Source organism: Gnatocerus cornutus, chromosome 7, assembly GCF_029298725.1.
Source record: "Gnatocerus cornutus isolate USDA-ARS CGAHR chromosome 7, icGnaCorn1.1, whole genome shotgun sequence".
Taxonomy (NCBI): domain Eukaryota; kingdom Metazoa; phylum Arthropoda; class Insecta; order Coleoptera; family Tenebrionidae; genus Gnatocerus; species Gnatocerus cornutus.
Window position 1 is genome coordinate 8979881 of NC_142239.1, and position 23669 is coordinate 9003549.

General features: G+C 35.0%; 1 protein-coding gene and 1 long non-coding RNA gene across 2 annotated transcripts in view; both read left to right on the forward strand.

Moving 5' to 3' along the window:
• LOC148170735 (uncharacterized) overlaps positions 1-23669 on the forward strand; it is an 86726-nt gene that overhangs the window by 18316 nt on the left and 44741 nt on the right. The window lies entirely within an intron of this gene.
• On the forward strand, positions 7940-8834 carry LOC148170736 (uncharacterized). Its single transcript, XM_088041152.1, has one exon. It carries the CDS (start codon positions 7940-7942, stop codon positions 8732-8734), a length of 795 nt encoding a protein of 264 aa, XP_087897278.1. The 3' UTR covers positions 8735-8834.

Here is a 23669-nt window from a genome sequence, read left to right on the forward strand (position 1 = left end):
TGTTTGCGCTTCCGCTTGACTTTGTAAAAATTGAGATTGTGGAAGTTGCCGCTTAGACGACGATATAATGAAATTTTTCCCGATTTACATAGTCGCACTTTATACTGCTGGCAAAAATGCGAAATTTAAAAAATGTACATGAATAGGGCAAAAAAAGATATTTTTTTAAAATTTTATTAATCAGAAATTGAAAGTCAAATTGTTAGCTGTGTGTATTATGATTATTTCCTTCCTGCTTGCTTTAGAAGGCGCAACGACCGGGTTCGGAAGAGGTGCTGTCGTCGATGCTGAAGCGGCTTCGACCACGGCTTTTGCAGCCCGCTTTTTTAATTTTGCAATTCGTTTTCTGTAAACGTAAATGTTTAATTTTTAAATTACCGAAATACTCTATAAAAGAAAAACATACTTTTTTTCCCTCTTTCGGTAGGGCTCGCCACCACGACCCCTTTCCGCCACTTTTTCCAATTTATAAAACTCAAACGAATATTTTTATTAATTTGACGTTTTACAATATTGCTATGCAAAAATTTTTCTGAAAATAGCTTTCAAGACTTGTCCCATTTTTTATTGACCTGAACTGTACATCGTAACTATAAATCAAAAATTAAATTACGGATTCATCAAGATTCGAATTTTTTGAAGAAGAATGTCCAGAACTTTGGTGGATTAAAAAAAATGTAAAAATTTGATTTTCCAAATCTTCGAGTGACTTTGTTGACGCCTGTTGACCTAATTTCATTGGCACCTCTAAGACGAGATTCATTGAAAGTACGCATGTCTTCCGTCTCATCCTGCGGCTCAATTATAAGGTGCGTTTTAGTAATTGTCATACTGGCATAGAATGTAGAACCCTTAAATTGGAATTCATTAAATATCAAATGTATATATAATAATATTAAATTACCTCCAATTTAACTCTTCCGTTATATTTCGCCATTTTGTTATTAGTGTAGTTTAGTTTTAGTAAATTTTGAATAGAGATGGAGGTTCGTATATTTATTATAAGTTGACTATATTAAGACTACCCAAAATATTTTTTGTGAGCAATAAAAATGCGGATACTGCGGATCGCTAATAAATAGTCATTGCAACAATATGGGGCGACGGAAAATACGCCATCTTGCGCCTAATATGCCAAATGCATTCTTAGTCTTCCACGACTAAGCCTGTAATTGAACAGTTTTTTTTTTAAACTGACTCTGAACTTTTCTATCTAAACATTCGCACTGGGCTACGAAACTTCATGTGAATTACTGAGACCTAAAACGTCCTTCTTCTACAACTATGTCGTCAGGGGAATAGGCTACCTAAAAAACCATTTGCAAAATATAAAACTAAGGGTTTATACAGGGTGTTATTAAATTAAACTGGTGAGAGAACTCACCATTTGCAACCCCATATTTTGGCGAGTCGCTCACCTACTATTCAATTGCTATAAAATAAAAGCACGATATCGTCCCTCGTTCGAGGAATGCATACTAAAGCCTAGCTGTAGAAGACGTTTTAGCGTCAACAAGTTGGCTAATTGTGTGGCACTTGGTCTTCGGAAACGGTGGCCAATGTAAAGTGCAAGTTGAGGTAACCTAAGAAAAGTGGCAATTTTTTTGGACGCTTTGGCCAGGTGGCTGATGCAAATTGTGACCATTCTATCACTTCAAAAAAATCGAGGTTCCCCAGAACGTTCGCACTTTTTTTTATTGTGAATTTTTTTATCAGAGTGAGTTGATTGTCGTCTCGCACAATGTTCAGGCCTTTACATTCTTTGAGTTACAAGCACTTTTTAAATTGGCCAACCACAGCCCATAAATCGCTAGAGAGAGCATTCTTCATTGCGCGAAGATGCGCTGCGAATGGTCAACTTTAAATAACTGGAATACTATAAATGCGATACGGCAATCGACTCAGATTTTGATAGAAGATTTTCCATCAGAAGGAAGTGCGAGCGTTCTGGGACACCTGTAAGGTATGGAACTTCGCCAATAAATCGCTATCTACACCAGTCATAGAAACTGTGTTTTTCTTGTTCTTGAAGAAACTTCTAGTCGTTTTGCCATCTCTGAACTTCCAAATCCTGGCTTTGGCTTTGGATATGTAATATTAAACCCAATTTTAGTTGTGGTCACAATCGTTTTTACATTTTTTCTCGAGCCTGCCACTTTTTAAGAGGTAATTTCTACGCAATATGCATAACGCATTCGATAAAGCGTTGAAAGATTCAAATTGAGACGAGCAGTATTCACTTTCGCGTTTAACACTTTGTCCAGATCATTAAAATGTGTGAAATTAAGGTTACAAAAGTATTTTTTTTTGCGATTCTTTTGAGTTTCAAACTTTGATTGTAAAACGTCTGTTAGTTTTAAAATCTATTGACTAAATCCTATTGCATTTTAGACAATTTGGCATATTTTGATCAGTCTGTTGTTTCTAAATGCCCAAGCTTTGAGGCTAGCTGCGTTTTTTATTAACGTAGTTAAAGGGGTTTTTGTTGGAGAGACGTTGTCTCACAGGCAATCAGTACATCGATATTCTTCATATTTTTCAGTTTTTTGGCCTTTTAAACTAAGATTTGGGTTGTCTCTCGACGAAGAGACTTTATGAGACCAAATTGTAGCAACCACTAGGAAGCCACTGATGGCACTTTTTTAAAATTTTCACTAGAGCACGTATTATGTGAAAAGTTATGTCACTGCTTGTTTGTATTTTCTTGGTCTCAGCTCTTGTACTATAAATACGTGCCCGCGTGGTTAGCTGAGTACCTCTGCAAAAACTGTTTAGTCAACTCGCTTATTATATTGCACATCTGGCTTTGATTTTATCCCATCAATATTATTTAGAAGCATGCAGCGCCGGTCTTTTTCAGTGTCCAAGCACCTGTTTAAATGGGTTCTTCTCGGTGGTGACGCGAGGATCTTTTTTAACACATTGTGATGGACTTTTCTTTATGCTAGCAAGGGTTGTCACTAAATTTCTTCGAATCCATCAGGTCGGCAATAAGAGTGTCTTTCAGAATTTTATTGGGTTTCATCCACGTTTTCTAGCAAGGTACCTAAGTAGCTTTAAGTCTAGTTCGGCGAAAGCCGCCCAATCTGGGACAAACGCTTTCTTCCTGGGTTTGTATGAGCTGCTTTTAGTTTTCATTCTTCACCTTCGACCCTCGCCAGGGCATTGTTCTCGGGTTCATTGAGGTTACTTAAGCTTCTCCACCGCGGAGAGGTTGTAGCTCATAGGAGAGGAACCTGACCTATCCTGACCATTTTTTTTCATTTCCTGCTCTAACAATAAGTTTTCATGCAGCCCTGGACGGAGAGGAAACCCCATCAGGTGATGAGGTCGATTACTTGGGTAGTGCCGGACTCTTACCGGCTAAAGCCCCTTCGTTTCTTTCTCTGTGGTGCACCAGGTTCACCTTTCGGTATTGCTTCAGTACACCAGGTCACACCACTATCCCGCAATTTATCTAATTATCCTTTAACGGCTGGTTCTTTGTATTATTTTGTTCTAAATGCGATGATTCTTTAATACTAAATTGCCGCATGAAATGAGGAGTTTCAAGGTGTGTTTTTCTATTTCGCGTTCATAATGAAGATATTTCGATACGCGTTTGAGCGTATTTCGGTATCGTAATGAACCAATTCCGTGCCAATATTTCCAGGAACATATATTTTTCTTAGGTTTGCAGCAGACAAACCGTCAGCCTGCCGTCAACGTTGACAATTTAGATTTTGGTTTTGATAAACCTTCATAAATCGATCAATACACTATTATTTCATGTTGTACTTGGCTTAATAATTCATCGGAGAAAATTTCTTTGGATGCAAGAGAACCATCATGATCATGATCAACATCTTTGCTCTCTTGGCTCCCTTGGGCTCCGGTAATCTCAAAACGTCACACCTGTCAAACTGACTGACATTGGATTTGGCTGCTTCGAATTTTTTCCCGAACATTTTGCAAATGCCAATTACCCTAAAATTTCCTCGATTTCGAAATCAAGTTTTTTTGTTTAAAATAGGGCGAAATAGAAAAAATAGCGTATGAAACTTGTTCATAATGCATTTTGCCGCACTTACTACTTTATGAAAAACGTGCGCGAGGCAAAATGTTCATTATGAAACGCGTTTCATAATATACTATTTTTTCTTTGATTTTCTTTTTGCCCACTATTTTTCTTTTAACGAATTGTGAATTTTTGATCGCTTAAAGGGACTGCTGACCATAACAGGTCAATTAGCTTCAATTCTTCCTTTTTCAAATCATCTCGATTTATAATAAAATTATCTTGAGTATCAAAGAATGGATGCGCGTTCTCGTTAACACTTACTAAAACGTGAGCAGGTTCTCTCGCTTCGATAGTTGAGAGTTCCGAGTTTTCGATGGGAATTGCTTCTTCTCGAAAGCTGTAAGGTTGAGGCGGTTGGCGTTTGTTTTTTTGGATAGAGGATGTCGAATTACAGTTTAGTATTTTTTTCATATTTTTACGTGTCTTGGGGCTTTATTATCAATTTTTTTCCGATCTGACTTTACGTCGACCCCGTCGATTTTAACGTGAAGGAAAATCATGAAATGTCACTGAAATTTTCATTTTTCAATAACTTTGATCGCCCACATTGCGCGATAATGTTTCAACGAGACCACATTGGAAGAAGAAAAATTAACATTTGATAATCTTGAAATCTGTACACAATGAATATTTTTTTTTGTCAAAAGTTTATTATTATTGTAATTTAAAATGTGTTTGCGCTAATCTTCCTGCAATGTTTTTTTTGTTTAACAATGACGCGATGGTTGTTTAAGATACAAATTTTAAATAATATACATTTTGTATTTAATAAAAAATTAAAAAGTGACATTGTTTTTTTATTGTTGTACATATATGTATATTCATATTAAACTGAAATTTTCGAATTTATTATTAATAGTTTAAGGACGCTCTCTATGCTTCTCTATCAACATAATATAATAATTTTTTTTCCGATTTACACAGTCGCACTTTTTACTGCTGACAAAAAATGCAAAATTTAAAAAATGTACATGAAAAGGGGAAAAAAAAGGTATTTTTTTTAAAAATTTATTTATTACAAATTAAATGTCAAATTTGTGGCGTTGTGTAGTATGATGATATCTTTTTTTTGTTTTGGTGGAGGAGGAGGAACCACCGGGGGAACTGGTGCTGTTGCAGCGGCTTCGATAGCGGGTTTTTTTGCAATTTGTTTTCTGTAAACGTAAATGTTTAATTTTTAAATTACCGAAAAAGAAAAACATACTTTTTTTTCGTAAGCGTGGTGGGAGAGCTCTTTTTCTTCTGCCTCTCCCACCGCCGCTGCCGCCGCCGCCACCGCCCCACCGTCATTGCCTCCTGTTCTTAATGTATATATATATAAAAATAATGATATCTTTCCGTTAATGAATTTTTCTTAGCAAAATAATACTTACGATTGTTCATTACTTTCATTTCAGCAAAAAATATATTTGTAAACTAATTTGAAATTATAATTACAAGTAAACTTACTTATTCTCCGTTTCGGATGGGTTTTTCTGCAAAATAAATTTAGTATTTATAAAAATTGTTAAAGTAAAAGTAAAAACAACTTACTTCGGCCATGTTTTATTTTTGAAAGAAAGACGCATTATTTTTTTCATCCAAAGCCACCTTCGTTAACAAATGAAAATCACTATCTACGATGTAAATTTAATTATTGAAAAAAAAATTACATTCAAACATACTTTCGTTTATTCGTTAGTTTTTCGATCAATTTGAATGGTGCGGCATTTTTTGAATTATATCTTTGATTTATAAATTTTTCAAATGCGAAATTTTTAAAAGCCGCTATTACAGTTTCCTACTTTTTATATTTTACAGTTTTCTACTTTTGATTTCGATCGATATTTTTCATCGATCGCTTAATTAACCAATTTTTATGATAGAAGCTGAGAATAAATGCCATCGTTTAAATGACTACGGGCAAGTCTATCGCGACAGGTAATCAACTATTTTCATTTAAGCATTCATCTCTAATCTTTTTAATGTGAGGTTAACCTTTCACCATTTTTTTCTCATCAAAGATCGCGCGACCCACCAATTGGCGAAAACGGCAAAGGGTGCGACATCTGTAATCAAATTTATGAACCACCGAATCAGGGAAAACATTGGTGGCGTCGTATATCCCCGTGTTAAAGTTTCAATAAAATTTGCAGTAAAAACGGAGATTTTGGGTACCATTTAGTATTTGATTTATTAACGACAATATAAAAGATGTCGAGCAAACCAAAACATTATTGTTCCGTGCCGCAATGTAATAATTACAAAAGTTAGACTGTATAACGATTCACCGCTTCCCCCAAGACAAAATGGTGACAAAAAAGTGGAAGTCAGCTTTAAAAATTGGAAAGCCTGTGACCAAATTTATGCCAGCGTGTAGCGAACACTTTTTGCGTGATGATTATGTTGGTGAATAAATACAATCAACCAATAAGTAATTCAATTTTCCAACTTAAAACCATGAAAAAATTATGTATTATGTTTTATTATTAGCTTCTGCAAATTACACTTTTCTTTGTTGTTACTTGCTATAATTAATAAGAAGGCCTAAATTCACTTTATTTATTTTAGGAGTAGACAAAAGCGTCTTCCTCTTCTTGCTTTAAAAATAAAGCATCACCTTCTTTCAAAAGTCTGCTTCTACTTTCTAAATAATCAATGTATATTATTGATATTTCTATTTAGGTATGATTGGCTTTATTGAAGGAAAACTGAGAAAAAAAGTACCTAATAAAAAACAGTAACACATAAGTCACATTACATAACACACGTTCTTATGACCGCAAAAACAAAATAATAAGTTGAAATAATCAGCCAAAAATCACAAAAACAAAACATACAGCTCCAATACGTTAAAATAAAACGGAAAACTAAGTCTTTAATTCAAAATAACTCCACAAAAGCAAGAAAATCGGAACACAACCATAACCTATAATCATAACACAAAATCATGTGACTTTGTTTTCCCCCTTTCGTTGACATATCGATTGCGCCCTCTGGTGAGATCCGTTTTTGCCAATAATTGAAAGAAATTGATAAATGGATGAATCACGACCTGCTGTATATCTACGACCTGTGCATTCGTGTAGTTCCACTGTTTCTCCGCATATGCTTTGGAAAGCGCTGCTGCTCGGGCACTTTTGGGAACATTTTACCATATTGGGTTTATTACCAACATTGTTTTTGACATTTCAAATTTTAAGTTTGAATATTGAAATTATTACACGTTGTTTGTTGCTTTTTCAAGTTTTCGTTGTGTGCTTTGTTTACGATCGTTACTTTGTTCTACGTTTGTTTTTTGTAGCTTTCAAAAGTCAAAAATCTTACTAACCCCAAAATTCAATTTGTCAACCATGTCAAAAGCGCCCGAGCAGCAGCGCCCTCATCGGCAAAAAAATGCGTTTTCTCGGAAACATTCTTGATACGGGGAAATGAGATTTTGCACAGGTCGTAGATATACAGCAGGTCGTGGGATGAATAATAAATGGAAGAAGATCATGAAGACTTTACTACCGACATCATCAGTTGCTAACAAGTAGCAAAGTTTACGCATAAAAATCATCGCATCAAGAGCAGTTGATAATGAAATAATCTGGCTGCATGTGAAACATCCAAGTTGAGTACAGACAGACTGGCTAATAATATAACGAAAAAAAATCAAAAAATAAAGCATTTCAAATATTCTTGCCAACCGTGGCACAACTATAGTAGCTTTCCTTTCACACACAAAGTGGGCTGAGAAGTAGTGAATTGAGTAAATCAATTCAGTTTTAACTGATTGGTTTAAAGGGAGTGAAAGAAACGACCGTACTGCGATGCTGCTCAAATCAACTTGCTGACAGCCAACGTATCTGTTGATTTGTAAGGTTAGGTTGAAACCAATACAATAAATTTTATGAAATGGATAACTCCGAGAACTCCGTTTGTAATGATATATTGTTGGTTTGTATTTACAAAAACAATTTATTTAAAACTTATTGCAAAAATCTGCAGCCTTTACTTGATGAACCTGTAAGTGATGCCGAGAGTTTAGAGGAGTTGTCCGATTTGGAGAATACAAGTTTCAGTTCTGCAGAGAGCTCCACGGGAGAAAAACCACGCAGAACGCTGCATTGCATAAATGATTATATGCAAACAATCGAAAAATATGACGATGACGAATTTAAAGAACACTTTCGTCTAAGAAGGACAACATGCGACTTTGTTATTGAAAAAGTTGAACAGGCACAAATTTTGCCAACGCACACACATGGACGTAAAAAAATATTTGCAAAGAAAGCGGTGTATGTGACTGTGTGGTACTTGAGCAATATAGAAACATTTCGCCAAATTGCAGATCGATTCAACATTACAAAAAGTTCAGCATATCGTGTTATTTCAAAGGTCACCAATTTATTAGTAAAATGTAGTCCAAGGTACATTGTATGGCCAACTGAAGAAAGAAAACGTATTGTAAAAAGAGGATTTCGTCAAATGCAAGGCATTGACGGCATTCTCGGGGCTATAGACGGTACACATATTAACATAAAAAGACCTTCTCTACAGTATGGGCATGTGTATTACAATCGTAAAGGAGATTACAGTATTTTGCTTCAAGGTGTTTGTGATCACCAGAAAAAATTTATAGATGTTTTTTGTGGGGAAGCAGGATCTATGCATGATGGCAGCAACTGTATTACACAATATTTGCATTGACTTTGATGATTTGGTTGATTATGAAAACGATGTAAATGAAGACGAGTCTGATGAGCAATTTGTGCAAGCGGTTAGTGGTATTGTTGGAAGAACAACTCGAAGAGAGCAGATATTTTATAGACTATTCAGAGAACATTTTTAATTAACATTTATTATTTTGTACAATTTAGGAAAGGAACAAAAGTAATCACTTGGCATTGTACTATGGTAATATTTTATGAACAAGTAACAAATTATTATAACAAACAAAAACTAAAAAAAAAACGACTTTTATTTCTTTCAAAACAAATAACGATTCTTCTATGTTGAATATCTATCTATACTCTATTTGGATAATTTTTGATCAAACTTTCAAGTAGTTGGACTTTTCTTTTTTCTATTTCATTTTTTTCCTTAAGAACATTATTTCTGTCCAGCATGAGCATGAGCTGTTCTTGACGGAACAATTTTTCTTCGTCCTTTGTTGGCTACTATGTTGTTTATGTTCATAGTACTTTTTTTTGTACTGAACATGCTCTGCAGTTGGATTACGTCGCTTTCTTTTACTTTTGGGAGAAGAAAGGGACTCTCTATTGGATGGCCCTGCCATCTCTCCTGTTTCTTCCACTACAATTTCAGCCACATCCACGCTGTGGGCACTTGAATTTGTAGGCGTATCTCCTAGCAAGGCGTCCATTTGGTCGAAAAAAAGAAAACGTGACGGGCCTCTGCCTGTTTTTCTTTTGTTGTCCTTCACCGCTTTGTATGTCCTGTTCAAGTTAGCCCATTTCTTTTTACAAAATGTTCCTGAGTACTAACATAAATTTAAAATGATTGCATGATTTGCAGTGCAAAGCTTACTATTATGCCTTGACTCCCTAGTTCCTCGCTTATAGTGTCCCAGAATGTTTTGCGTTTATGAACGTGGAACTTGTCCTCATAACCGGCTTCAACTGCAGTTATTAGTCCTTTTGTTTGGTCATGGGTCCATAAATTTCTACCTTCATCCAGAACAGAACTACCACTTTCTTCTGGCTGATAAATACTTTCTTCCAGCTGATGAACACTTTCCTCAGGTAGATCAACACTTCCTTCTGGCAGATCAATGTTTTCCTCCAATTCATCAACATGTTGGAACTCTAAGATTTGTGCTGATTCTACAATTAACTCCTTTGCGAATATGTTTAACTACAAAAATAAATAATACCTGTAGCACCCGCTTCAGGTCGAATAATTGGAGTATTTTGATTATTGAAGCCGATAAGATTGGAGGGCACCCAAATAGAAATCTTTTGTTCTGCACACAAAGAAAACTACGGTTTAGCAAATACATTGGTAATAATTATAACTGAAGTAATATACATATAAAAATATTCTAACCTTTATCAAGCAGCAATACTTCCCCTTTCTCATTTCTTATCCACCCACTACCCGTTCGAACAATGCTAAACGTCTATAAATAATAAAGGATATGTTAATATTGTTAGCAAAGATTAGGAAGAATCTTTGATTGTTAGTGTACTGACAAATAATACTTACTTTTTAATTTTTGCTGTCAAACACAATTTTTCTTTTACCGCTCGAACAAAAACCTCACTTTCAATAAACGTTTATTATTGGCTAATTTCATCTCCCACTCTTCAATTTCATTTTACTGCTGATCTTTGGGCGGTAGTGCTTCAGGGGAAGAGGGGGAGGTATAAAATCTCACTTTGAGTGAGCTGAGTCGATGTAAAAAGAACGCGACATTATTTGAGTCGTTCTGAACTGAGCTGAAATAGCTGAGATTTCGTATGAATGGAAAGCGACTATAGTTGTGCCAGGGTTGGCAAGAATGTGGCGGTATATTTGAAATGCTTTATTTTTTGATTTTTTTTCCTTAGAAATATGCGCGGATTTGGGCCACGCTAGAGCGTTACTACAAGTTATTATAAGTGATTGGAGGACGAGAAACCGCCATACAATGTAATAGTTTCAAAATCAACTTTATAAATCAGACATTTCAAACATTTATATTTCCCGCCTTCGCATACGTCAATTACTACCCCTCTAAAGAAGTAATATAAAAAAAATTCTACAGTTGGCTATGCGAAAAAATTATAAAACGCAAAACCGCACCCAACTGATTGAGCGTTTGTTGTGGATTGTGAGTTTTTGTGGTGTTTCTAAAAGTGTTTCGTGTGTTTAAAATGTAAGTTAAAACATTCAAATTGATTTCGTAATTCTATAAATTAGCTCTGATTCACGCATTTAGCTCTTTTCGAACCGAAATTGCTCAAATTTATAGTTGAGACAAAATTCAGGTGTTTTCTTGCTCTAATTACAGTTTGTACGCTCTTTACGGTCTCATAATGAAATGAACACTATCATTCCATTTCGGTTTGATATGTATCGATAAATAGTTTTTTTCACTAGTAGTAATTAAAGTGGAGATTATTTACCGATTTTTATATTGAAAAGCTGCGTTTTATCACCTAGGTTAAAAAGGATTATGACATTTGGCACATTATTAACCTTTCTGGTGTCGATGTGGATGGCATGGAGTTACAGCATCTTCTGTTGTCTCGTATACAGCAGCTTCTGCTGTTGATGTGGAAGGTGTTACTTGTTGAACCATACCGGCAATTCTTTTTTTCTCCTCAAGGGACTCCTCAATATAGCCCTCCGCTACTGTTGCGGACTTCCACCCTCCGTGGCGCTTCAATGAGAGAAGATCTCCTCCATTTTCTACTAGTATTGTGGCTGAAGTGCGTCGGAACGAGTGACCTGTGTAACTCGCAGCATTTGAGAGTTTAAGAAAGGAAGCTATTATTTTTGGCATTTTACTAATAGTATTGTGGCCTATGTTTTGTTTGGTGGGTTTACCTCCTCGAAAGCCAATGAACACCTTTGGCATGTCTGGCACAGGTCTATTTCTCAAATACCTCTTCGCTGTATTCATCCATAATGGGTCTGTTATTACAAATTTTCGAGAGCTGCCATTTTTTGAATTAGGAATGTTGATTAATTATATCATCCCGTATGTCAACATCACTCATATGCAAGCTCCAGCAACTCCAATGGTTAGAACCGCCTATGGTAAAGAGGATTATTGAAGTTTGCTATAAACTATTGGATAGTTACCTTGGTTGATAAAAAGCTACATCTGGAGCGACTCTTAGAAATGTCGAGATTTCATTTCTAGAAAACACAGGATTTTTTCGGTGTGTAGTTACCATTTTGCCTTTTTAGGAACGTTATTACTTTAGGAAATTTTGCGATATTGACTTGTTCGTTCAATAATATTGTTGATTTCAACATGGAATACAAAGCCCACAAACTTGAAGACTTTTTTGTTCGTGCTTGTACCTCCATAAACACCAGCATAACACTTCCTGTCGTTTTGAAAACGCTATTTTCCCTGCACCAATGTTGGTAGTTTTCATACGCTTTTAAATAAGCTTTTCTGGATTTTTCTGGAAGCAAACTGGACTCCAGGGTCTTCGCCTGTTCTTTAATTTTAGGAGGAGTACAGGTAATTACATCACTCATCTTGAAAAAATGTTGAAAGATTTGCCAGACGATTGACAAAATTAAGCTGGGAATTCAACTCACCATAGATTCGACCAATAAGAGACATTTATTTTTTCAAATAAACCAATCAGAGCAAACTTTTTTTGGAAATTTTCACTAGTGAAATTTTCAGCGGAAATACCACTCGAAAATTCCACACTAAACAATGTGCAAGTTCAAAGAACAAGATTTAAGGAATTATTTATTGTAATTATGAAAAATACAATTGTTGTAAATACTTTTCGCAGTGGCAGATTCTGGTGGTGATTCTTTCTGATTATTATTGGTGGTTCTGAAGCATTTCATAATTTGTTCATGATGTGCTTGATCAAGTTGCAAGTATGGTTTCAGAGATGCTCCTGAGCTTTGTCCTGTAATTTTAATTACTTCTTGCTCTCCTATGCCAAATTTTGATAACATGGTTACAGCTGATGAACGAGCAGAGTGATTAGTAATTTTATGATTTTTTGTGTCCAGTCCTGCTTTTCGGGCGCTTAATTTGAACCATGTACTTAACGTATTTATTCCCACTGGTGAATTTTTGAACCATTTTCCATTCTTGTTGGCATTCCACCTCTTATTCACCGTAAGAAATAGTCTATCTCCTTTGATGTGATCACCTCTTTTGATAAAAGTTTCTTAAACAATCTGAAACCAAATAATTTTTTATTAGAAATTTATTAAAGATATTTTTTAATCGAATTACCTTACGGGACACATTTCCGGTGACTCCTTATTGGGGATTAACCATTTACTGTCGTTTAGCAAATGAGAGCCTCCTTGACGAGTCTTTGAAAACACTGGATTATATTCTATTCGGCCTGTAGGTTCACCACTATTATCAACTTCATCTCGAAAAAAGCTTAGGAGACAATTGGCAGCTTCATTACCCCTCCAGGCTAGTTCTCGAGCCGCAATCAAGTAAAACTTTTGCTGTAAACCTTCAGGAGTTTCTTCGTCCCATAAATTGATCATTTTCAAATATTCTTTATTATTTATTGCTGCTGAACTAACCTTCCGCTTTGTTATATCAGCTTGCAAGATTTTTCTTTTTGCATCTCTTGCATTTCTTGCCGATTTAAAATGCATATCCTTAAATGGATCAATTGTGACACCAAAATGTTCAAAATACATTTCTTGTAATAATTTTGCAGTTGTATTCCACAGCACTTTAACGGCAGTTTCCTTATAATCTTGGCCGGAAGACTTTTTCATATTAAAAGCATAGTCTTTCAATATATTGTTAACACTATCCACAGGTAAAGGTTCTGTTAAGGAATAACTTCTCTCTTCACAAAATCTCTTGAACTGGGTCCAGCATGATTTGTGGCTCTTCTGGGTGTTGATGGGTTTTAAACCTTTCACTGCTTCATCTATATCGTCACTACTTGTCTGCCCAAATCTTGAGTTCTCCATTGCAATCAGAAAAGAGCAAAAACACTTTGCAAATTTGTTTTGGCTCAAATTTTTTCACTTTGTTTACAGTGACACCAAGACGACGAACAATAATTTAGAATAGGCTTACTGAGTTTTGCGTTTCTTTTTGTGTCGGTTCGTTGAATTCTCATGACGAATATAACTCGAGAGCTCGAAATTGTGGGAACTTTCGAGCTCTCTTGTTATATTACTTATGAAAATTGTTGATTTGTAAGTCACTCTTGACTTCTACTTTATCCGCATTATATTATTATACATAACATGTTCCTTACCTTAAGTTTTGATGAATCGTAGCATCAGTAATAAGTATTTTTAATGCGCAATAAATATTTTTTTAGAGAAACGTCAATTAAAACAAAAGAAGTATTTCAAGCGACTAATTTCTAATTTCTCATTTCTCCTGATACAAGGTCTTAGTGAAAAGGTGTGTTCCTTAATTAATATTAAAATATTATTAGTTGTAACAAACTTGAAAAAGGCATGTGGAAAACTTCTACTAGTGAAAAAAATAGTATATCCACCTTGATTGAGATGGCAACTATAACCCTCGCATCTTATAAAACCTCGGTGCCGCGCACCTCGGTTTTATAACCTTGATGCTCGGGTTAATAATTAAAGCCATCTCAACCTTGGTAGATAATATACTATTCTCATTTATTGCCGATTTTTTGCCCACTGTTTCAATATGTAAGGTTGGTAATTGCAAAAATTTAAATTTAATTGTTAATTGGTCCGGTCCAATATACGTAGTTTGTATTCCGGTTTTATTAAATTGTGCTTCGCAGTCCGCAGATTTAACCACAATGAAGTGGGCGTCTGTCCTTTGGACCAACTGCTGTGCATTCTTCCTAGCGAGTGGTTTTGATCATCCTTCGAACCGTTTGGTTCAATTGATAGTCCTGTCGCATTGATATTGGACGGAAGCGTTCCGTTCCTATACCATCTGGAAGGTTGCGTCTGTCGTTTCGGTTTAGCGTACCAGTCGTCTGGCATTTCCCATGCAGCGCCAGTGACACAGCTCCAATTTGCAGTTTGTGTGCGTCTGTTTTCCCCAGGTCCATCTTCTTTATAGAGTTGGAACCCAAAGCAGTAGGCTGCACCCATGTTTGCGGTTGAGCTGGTTGATGCTGACGTGTTTTGCACGTTTCGGGATCTCCAGTCTGTCTGATCCGATGTTTCCGACGGTTTTGACTTTATCACTTGAGTCTCACCTCCACTTAGTGCGAGATTTTTGAACTGTACTTTTTCAACCCTGTACGTTTCGAATTTCCCGAAGATATCAGATAAATTCTGAATGTATTTTAGGTTGAAGCGAGTTCCAGTCACGTACTCGTGAAATGTTGTACTCGTGATGCCATAACCTGCTAGCCTCTGTGCTATTTCAGGTCTACGTACTCCGATTGGTGAGATTTTCCCGACCAGATTGTTTGTAAATCCTGTTCCATTTGGCTTAGCGATGTGAAAGTTCGGAAGCGGTTCATTTGCCTGTGATGCTAAAACCATAACCATGTCTCCTGCTATCCCTAGGGATGGCACTTCTTCAAATAAGTTATGTGTATCAGCATTCACTGTGTTTGCGTGATAAATTCCGAATTGTTGGACTACAGTTGTTGGCAATGGAGGGATCTCGAGACCAAGCCAGGATTAAGAAAATTTGAGGCCCGGGGCTAAATTGTTAAACGGGGCTCCCTCAAAAAAAAATAGTCGATTCCCAACTCGCTTTGCTGATTTAAGAGACGATTAGGTTTTAAACGCCCACCGAGCAACATAGTGTTAAAGAAACTAAACTGTGGATACATACATAGTATATTTTTTTGGATAATGTTACATAAGATAAAGTTACAAAGGTTTCTTTCTTGATTTAGTAGATGCAAATTCATCCATTACATCGCTAAAATCAATTTAGCGAACCAAGTCACACTCAATTGACAACAGAGCCAAAGCTGAAATTCTGTCTTGTCCCATTGAGGAGCGATATTTATTTTTAATATATGCTAACTTACTAAAAGATCTTTCTCCTTCACAATTCGTTATGGGCATACATAAGTATATTCTCAAAAGAATAAACACATTTGGAAAAACTTGAGCCAAATTGTGAAGTTCGATCAGTCGGAGAAAGTCTTGAGGAGATCGCGGATCATCTTTGCTACGGATTAAAAATTTTGAAAAATGAAGTAATTCATTCTTAAGACCATCTGTAAGATCATTTTGATAAATTTTTAAAACTTTTTCGGATGAGGCTATAATCTCCTCATCAGAAATAGTTCTCTCAATCTTGTGAGAAATCCAAAAAGGTCTGTAATGTAATTGTATGCTTCATATCGCCTTCTAAGCTTCTGAGTAACTTTGTCTAAAATTACGTTAAAACATTCAATTCGGAATTTATCTCGACCACACAACTTCGTCTGTTCACCACCATCGTCTTCACGAGATTTTCTAATGATGATACGTTTTTGAGATCACTGTATTCAAGAATTTGGCCTGTTGAGTTTCTTACAAGTTCTTTGGCCTTTTCTTCCATTATATTAAATTGTTCACGTAAACTTTGAACAAACTGAACCAGTGAATTAAGCATTTCGCATCCCACAACAACATCTAATGTTGGCTTTTGCAAAAATGTGCTTGTTGCAAATAAACGTTCTAGAACTGTATGCCAGATGATCGTCAAAAAGGCAATTTCTAGTTTGTCCATTTTCTTTTTTAAGGAAGTTGCTTCCGCTTGAGTATCTTTTTTTTCTTCATTGTCACTTGCTATCGAAGAGAGTACACTATAAATTTCCTTGTAATTTAAAGCTAGTGATTTACAGGCATCTTCTCTGGACGGAAAGTGATTTCACAACAAATATTCCTTTTACGGCTTCAATCCTGCGTTTTAGCAGATAATATCTGTGTGTTGCCGCGGTAAAAAACTGTATACTTTTTGTAGAAAACCAAAGAAATTCGTTGCTTCTAAGCATTGATCTACACTAGATTGGCCGACCAAGTTTAATGAATGTGCAGCAAATGGAATATAATGTGCTAACTTATTTTTCTTTTTTATTTCAGCTTGTAGACCATGGTATTTGCCTGACATATTGCTAGCATTGTCATACGTCTGTCTTCGACAATTGGATAATTCTATGTTGTTTGTGTTCAATTCTTCTTTTTTCACATCAAAAATAGACTTTCCTTTATGGCTGTGAATTGGAACAAAGCAAATAAATCTTTCGTAAATAGTATCTTTAAAGCAATACCGCAAAATGACGGTCAGTTGATCAACGTGTAACATGCAAGGAGTAGAGTCTACGATTATTGAATAATATTTTGCAGTTTGCAACTGTTGTATTATTTCATTAAGCACTTTGTTTTTTAACACAGTGATAAATTCTTCACAGATAGTTTTTGACAAGTAGGAAATATTACCTGTTCCTTTTCCAGAAAATTTTTCAATATGGCTGCTTAGAAATGGGTCGAATTTGGCGATGAGCTCGAGTATACCAAAGTAGTTTCCATTTTCTGGAGATCCAAATTTTTCATTGGTACCTCGAAAAAAGCTAGTCCTCGTTCAGAAAGAAATTTAATTACTTCAACCACTCGCTTCAATACATTTTTCTAATACTCCACTTCTGTTCTATATAAATTTGCCATTTTTTTATCCACATGTTGCGAATTGTTTAGTCGGGAAATCCATGTTAACATATATTTCCGATGATCAGAGCTGTTTTCATGTTCTTGTGTTTTTTCTTCAACTTTATACCATTTGGAGAATCCTGTTTTAACAAAGGAATTTTCACTGGTGTTGTTGAAAAGTTTGCACACAAAACAGAACACACTTCCGGTAGAGCTTGAATACATCAACCAGTCTCTTTTAAATACTTCTCCGTTGGGATGATACACTTTGAATAATTTTAGAGATAACAGTCTGTTTTGGTTTTTGTATTTTCTCAAAGATTTCTCAAAATTGTCGCCATGGTTATGAAAATAAGTTATTCCTTTCTGTACACATTCACTGATAAATACGTCGTCAATCACCGACGGCCATAAAGCTAGATCTTTATTTATTTCTTGGCATTTGAAATCAGTGTTATCCAACGATCGCAAAGCTGTTGAAGAGCAAGGTAAACTATCCATGTTATCTTCATCTATTGGTAAAGCAACTTTAGATAAATTATAAAAAGTATTGTCGGTTTCGGATGTGGAAGTTTTTGGTTTGAAAATATTCGTCAATTCCATTGCATTTTTTGATGTTTCTTCCAAAGCTGTTTCTCGATTCTCTAATTCACGAAAGAAACTAGTTAGCTTCGGATTTTTTTCGGCCTGTTTTAATTTTTCCTGTCGTTTCTGTTGAAAAATGTAATAAAGGTCAATAAAATATAAAAATTATGTTAGGAGTAGAATTTACCTTACGCTTAGCAGCGCCACTTTCATATTTTTTAAAAGACATTGTAAATTTTTAGCAGTAATAAGTATATATGCTCAATACAAAATTACAATACACAAGCAATCAAGCACTGTGCAAAAATGAATCTGACTATAATCTGATATTTTTATTTCAAGAGCAGGTCCGGATGTGACTTCATCGAAGCGACCGAACAATTTCTAGAAAACTATCTTTCGTTTTCATCGAATCCATAAACATAAAATCGGCAATCTAATTACTGTAGTTTCTTCGAAAACATGCTTGCTGACTTATGGAATTTTACAAGAAGTTCCGTATAGATTTGTACATTTTTCAATTTCTATATCAAGAAGGGGCCCCTATAAAAGTTTCCAAGTTGAGAGAGATATGCGAATAGAGGCTGAGGAACGTTGAACGTTTCTTCCGATACAGCTTTTCTAATTGCTTTCTCCTCGGTTGTGAGAGTTCGATCTCCATCTTTTGCTTTGACGTCGATTAATTTGCACCATAGCATTGAAGTCGCGTAATACGCTGCCTCCTCTTTCGTTACGATGCGATCAATCTGCTTCTCGTCAGCACGATAGTTCGCGAACATCTCCTGTGAGATGTCAACAACCTTTGCATAATTGCAGGTGAACGACTGTCTGAAATAATTGACTCATTTCGTTGAGGAGTTGGTTTTGAGTTAAGATGAGTTGGTGGTGACGGCACTGGTGACTTCGGTCCAGATGCTGATGCGGGTGTTGGCTTTGGCTTCGCCTTTAGCTGTGGAGCGGATTTCTTTCCAACCTTAGCTGGATTGAAATTTTCCGGTTTTCCCCATAGCCGGGCGCTAGCTTTTTGATTTCTTCAAGAGTGTAAACTTTTACGTCTTCCATCTTAAAGTTGAATTTTTTTATCCTTTAGGATCCAGATTCAAAACTGGGATTTACCGCTTTTGCATACGTAAAATTGTAAAACGTAATCAGTCAACTCAAAGTATGAGAACTCGGTGCCAGGAATCTAGTTAATTAATACTTGCTAATACGTGTGCAGACTCTCTCGCTTAAATAGTTGAGACCTTTCTTTTGCGTAGCGCGTGGATGATGATTGTGGGTTGTTTTTATCGATAGGGGAAATCGTTTTCCGGTGCCAGTTGACTTTTTTATTTCTTAAATTGTCTTTGGGGCTGCGTTATTAATTTTTTTCCGATCCGACTTTACGTCGACCCCGTCGATTTTTAATGCGAAGCAAAATCATGAAATGAAATGTCACAATGGATGGACGTTGGTGGCGCTGGTGTCGTGCTTCGGCCAATGAGCTTCCGCCACGTTCAGTGTATCGAAAACCCATCGCATTAAAAAAAAATTCGAACCAGTGACAGTTGGCATTGCTCAAATTTCGTCATAAGACAAACCTGAATGTGTTTTTCGGGCTGCCTATGCAATTCAAACTCGAAACGACGTTTTTGTGATCTTTAGTATATAAATAAAACAAAAAAAAGTTTAGTGAAAGTTTATATTTCTAAAATTGTTAATCACTATGGTTCTGGCGTTTCCTGCAGCAGTAGCAGCGGCAGCGGCGGCATTCTTTTTCTGCTGCCTCCGTAATTTTTTTCTGAAAATTTTCAAACCAATTAATTCCTTGCTAAATTTTAGACAGTCCACTCACTTTAGTGCATTACGGGAAACTCCTCGACATCTTTCCCCACCACATTCCGAACCTTCTCCACCGTTTTTCTTTCCTTTCCAGCCTTTTCTTCCACGTCCACCACCATCACCTCCTCCTCTCCCTTCTTCTCCGGCCGCTTCCACCGTCCGTTCCTCTTCGATCGTCGTTTCCTCTCCTGCTTCTTCTTTTATGTCTACCACCAAAATCACCACTATCACGTTCTTCACCATCATTATCTTTTCCATTATCACGTTCTTCATCATCACGTTCTTCACCAATACGATCTCCACCCTCACGTTCTCCACCTCCGCCAAAGTAACCATCATAATCTTCAACTCTCATAAACTCTAAAAACCCTTTTGTAAGTAGAGAAATCTCTGACGGCGGTGATGGGGTCTGTTCCATTATTTCATCGTCGAAGTCTTTTGGATCACTGAATACATGAATTTCAGGTTTGTCCTTCCAATTAAAAATTATGACACAAAAAATACTTACAGTTCTAAGTGTTCGCCCGATTCACTCTAAACATTTTATAAATTATTATTACAAATATTAAATAAAAAACAAAAAAATGCTTAATATAACTCACCATTTTGTTTCCCACCTAAGACAAACTACGCAGTTAAATAAAATGCTGCGCTTGAAAGCGCCCTGCATTATCGACCCCATTAATATGGCAAATTCAAAATATTTAAAAAATTTCAGTTTTTACGTTGCTCTACATGTATTACACCTATATAGCGATAACGACGTATGCGTTGCTTTTTTTAATAGCGAATAATCAAAAAGAAATTTAAAGTGTCACTAATGTGCATGTTTCATTCAAAAATATGCAATTCCATTGATTCTATTTTCTTATTCTCCTTTCTCATATTTTGTCCAGTTTTTCATGGAGACGGTTGTTGGCATAACTGAATTTTAACACGCGCTTCGTCGGCAATTGAATGACATGACACAAGAAACATAAAATTTATAGGGCTTAGAAATAAAAAAAAAATTAATATTACTGTAAAGGTCTTCATTGGACCTTTCAAAAAAAGCCTTTAAAAATTAAAGGGGTTTATTTCACCCCTCAAAGGTAGTTGACTGCAAAAAGTTGAAAATACGTGTGTTGTGTGTCCCCCTCACAACTAAAATTGACCGGTCTCAGCGTTTTTTGAAATTCCACCAGTAAGTGCCTCAAAACGCCTCTGCTTCGATTTCGTTGGCCCACTCTGTATATATATATACAGGGTGATTTTTTAAAAACGGCAGGCGTTGTAGAATTTTTATTTATGAACCGATTTTAAAAATTTAAAAAACAAATTAAATAGTTTTTAATTGTCTATAAACTGATGATTTTAAAATTTTTCTAAATGTCTTAGTATCTTTTGGGCGATACTCAACTTTCTTATTTGAAATTGACACCCATATTTTTTTTTCATAATTTAGAAGATATTAATTTTCTTGATTCAGAAATGTGTAATATGTTCTACTTTTACAAAAAATATTTAAAAAAAAATATCAAAAATGAAAAAATTTAGGCAATAAAAGTTAATAAAGTCTAGGTGTGTGTTGTCAAATAACACAATATCATTATTGTAATGTCAAAAAGCAGCAAATAACAGAAAGAACAAGTTTTCTTTCAACAAGATGGGGCTACACCTTACAATCCACAATGCATTTCTCGTAGGTGTCAATTGTGCAATAAAAAAACGAGATGGCGTTTCAACAGTATTTTAATTAAATTAGGTAGTTGTTTTTTCTGATTTGTAATTATTATTGTCTTTTGTTATTAATAATTTAAAAAAAAAATGCCGATCCTTTCTGTTATTTGCTGCTTTTTGACATTACAATAACGGCATTCTTTTATTTGACACCATGCACCTAGATTTTATTAACTTTTATTGCTTATTTTTTTTTCAATTTTGATAATTTTTTAAAAAATATTTTCGGTAAAAGTAGAACATATTACACATTTCTGAATCAAGAAAATTAATATCTTCCAAAAATATGGGTTCCAATTTCAAATAAGAAAGTTGAGTATCGCCCAAAAGATACTAAGACATTTAGAAAAATTTTAAAATCATCAGTTTATAGTAAATTAAAACCATTTAATTTGTTTTTTAAATTTTTGAAATCGGTTCATAAATAAAAATTCTAGAACGCCTGCCGTTTTAAAAAAATCACCCTGTATATATATATATATAACAAGTAAACTTACTTATTTTCGTTTTCGGATGAGTTTTTCTGCAAAATAAATTTAGTATTTATAAAATTACTGAACTAAAAGGTCTATTTTCATTTCTTTTTTGTATCAATGGCTGTCCACAATGGTGCAAATGACATGCATTTATTTAATAAATATTGAATGTTGACTATGGGAGGAGTGATTTGGAAATTCCTATTAATTTTCTTTATGATTGTGAATTTTAGTTTGCTTCTTTAAAAAATATAACAAAGAAAATTACCATAAACAACGAACATTCAACTTACTTTATATGACTTGCGCATGTTTTTTGTAATTTCTGAAGCCAAAGTGGCAAAATTATTAGACAGTAAATCCGAAAAAAATTGGAGCCCTGCGTTTTTTCGTCCACCGTCGTCCAAAACTGCACAATTTTGTCTATTAAAGTTCGGATTTGGACTATATTTCTGTAGGTTTAAAGCGCTCACCTACTGGAAAAAGCTGGTTTAAAACTGAACCTTATGTATAATGTTTTTAAGGATTAAAATATCCAAACATCTTTTTGCTAGCAAATTGTTTGTTTTAGTTTGTTCCCATTTGTTCTCGTTTTACATACCTCTTCATATTAAGGGAATTTCTGGAAATACTTTTAGTTTGCAAAATTCTGTTTTTGTTTTTTTATTTACAGTCGAATTGAGATATTCCATAGCAAAACTACGATTTCTCATTTGAGTTATTTCATTGATATTTTTTGGTATATTTAAATTTTTATCTTGAGTAAAAGATTTGCAACTATTTTTATTGTTGTTTTTGTTTTTTTGAATATCAACAAGTTTTCCTATTTTTAAATTACTTTGACCATGATGCAGTTGTTTTAACTGTTTTAAACCAACATTCAACATTCGCATTACTGAATCTAAAAGGTGTATTTTCATTTCTTTTTTGTGTCAATGGTGCAAATGGCATGCATTTATTTAATAAATATTGAATAAACGGTTGACTATGGAAGGAGTAATTTGGAAATTCCGATTAATTTTCTTTATGATTGTGAATTTTAGTTTGCTTCTTTAAAAAATATAACAAGGAAAGGTAAATCTACATATTTTCCGCGTATCCTCATGTTACAATAATCGAAAATTTCATCGCTTATAAAAGTAGTGTTTTTTCAAGTCGAAGACGAAGAATAGTGGCAAATAATTGACCTGAGTTTAATATAGAGCGTTTCAAAGTATCCAGCGGTCTTGGTTTGCGAAATTCTGTTGCGTTTGTGCAACCCAAAAGAGATAATCTTTGTTTTGCCCGTTTTAGACCTTGCCACGTTTTTCAAGTACTTTTGCCGACGGTAGCGACACCGCTCTGGGGCTCTGATGCCTATATCGAGCCGGGACCGTGGGTTTAAAGATAAAGGGCGCCAAGTAACTTACTTTTTTTTGGACAGCCAAGTTACTGAATAATTTAGCAAATGAACAAAGTTAAGAATCAATATTAACAGAATTAAATAATAAGTAAGTTAATATGAACGACGTAAAAAAATTGTAGCTAAGCGGAGGTTATCGCAAGTTCACATTATCGAGCTTCTACTGTATCTGTATTTTCCACCAATAGGGATAATATTGTAAAATCGAAAAATAGTCTCCTTTCTTAAGTATTGCAGACACCATTACAAGATTTTTTTATGAAATATAAAATAACACATTTTAAAAATTTGTGCCTACACATAATATTGACACAAATAATAAAAATGAAAATACAGGCGTCATACTTTTCAATGG

Coding starts and splice junctions, on each gene's coding strand:
- LOC148170736 (XM_088041152.1), top strand. CDS start 7,940: ATGGATAACTCCGAGAACTCCGTTTGTAATGATATATTGTTGGTTTGT.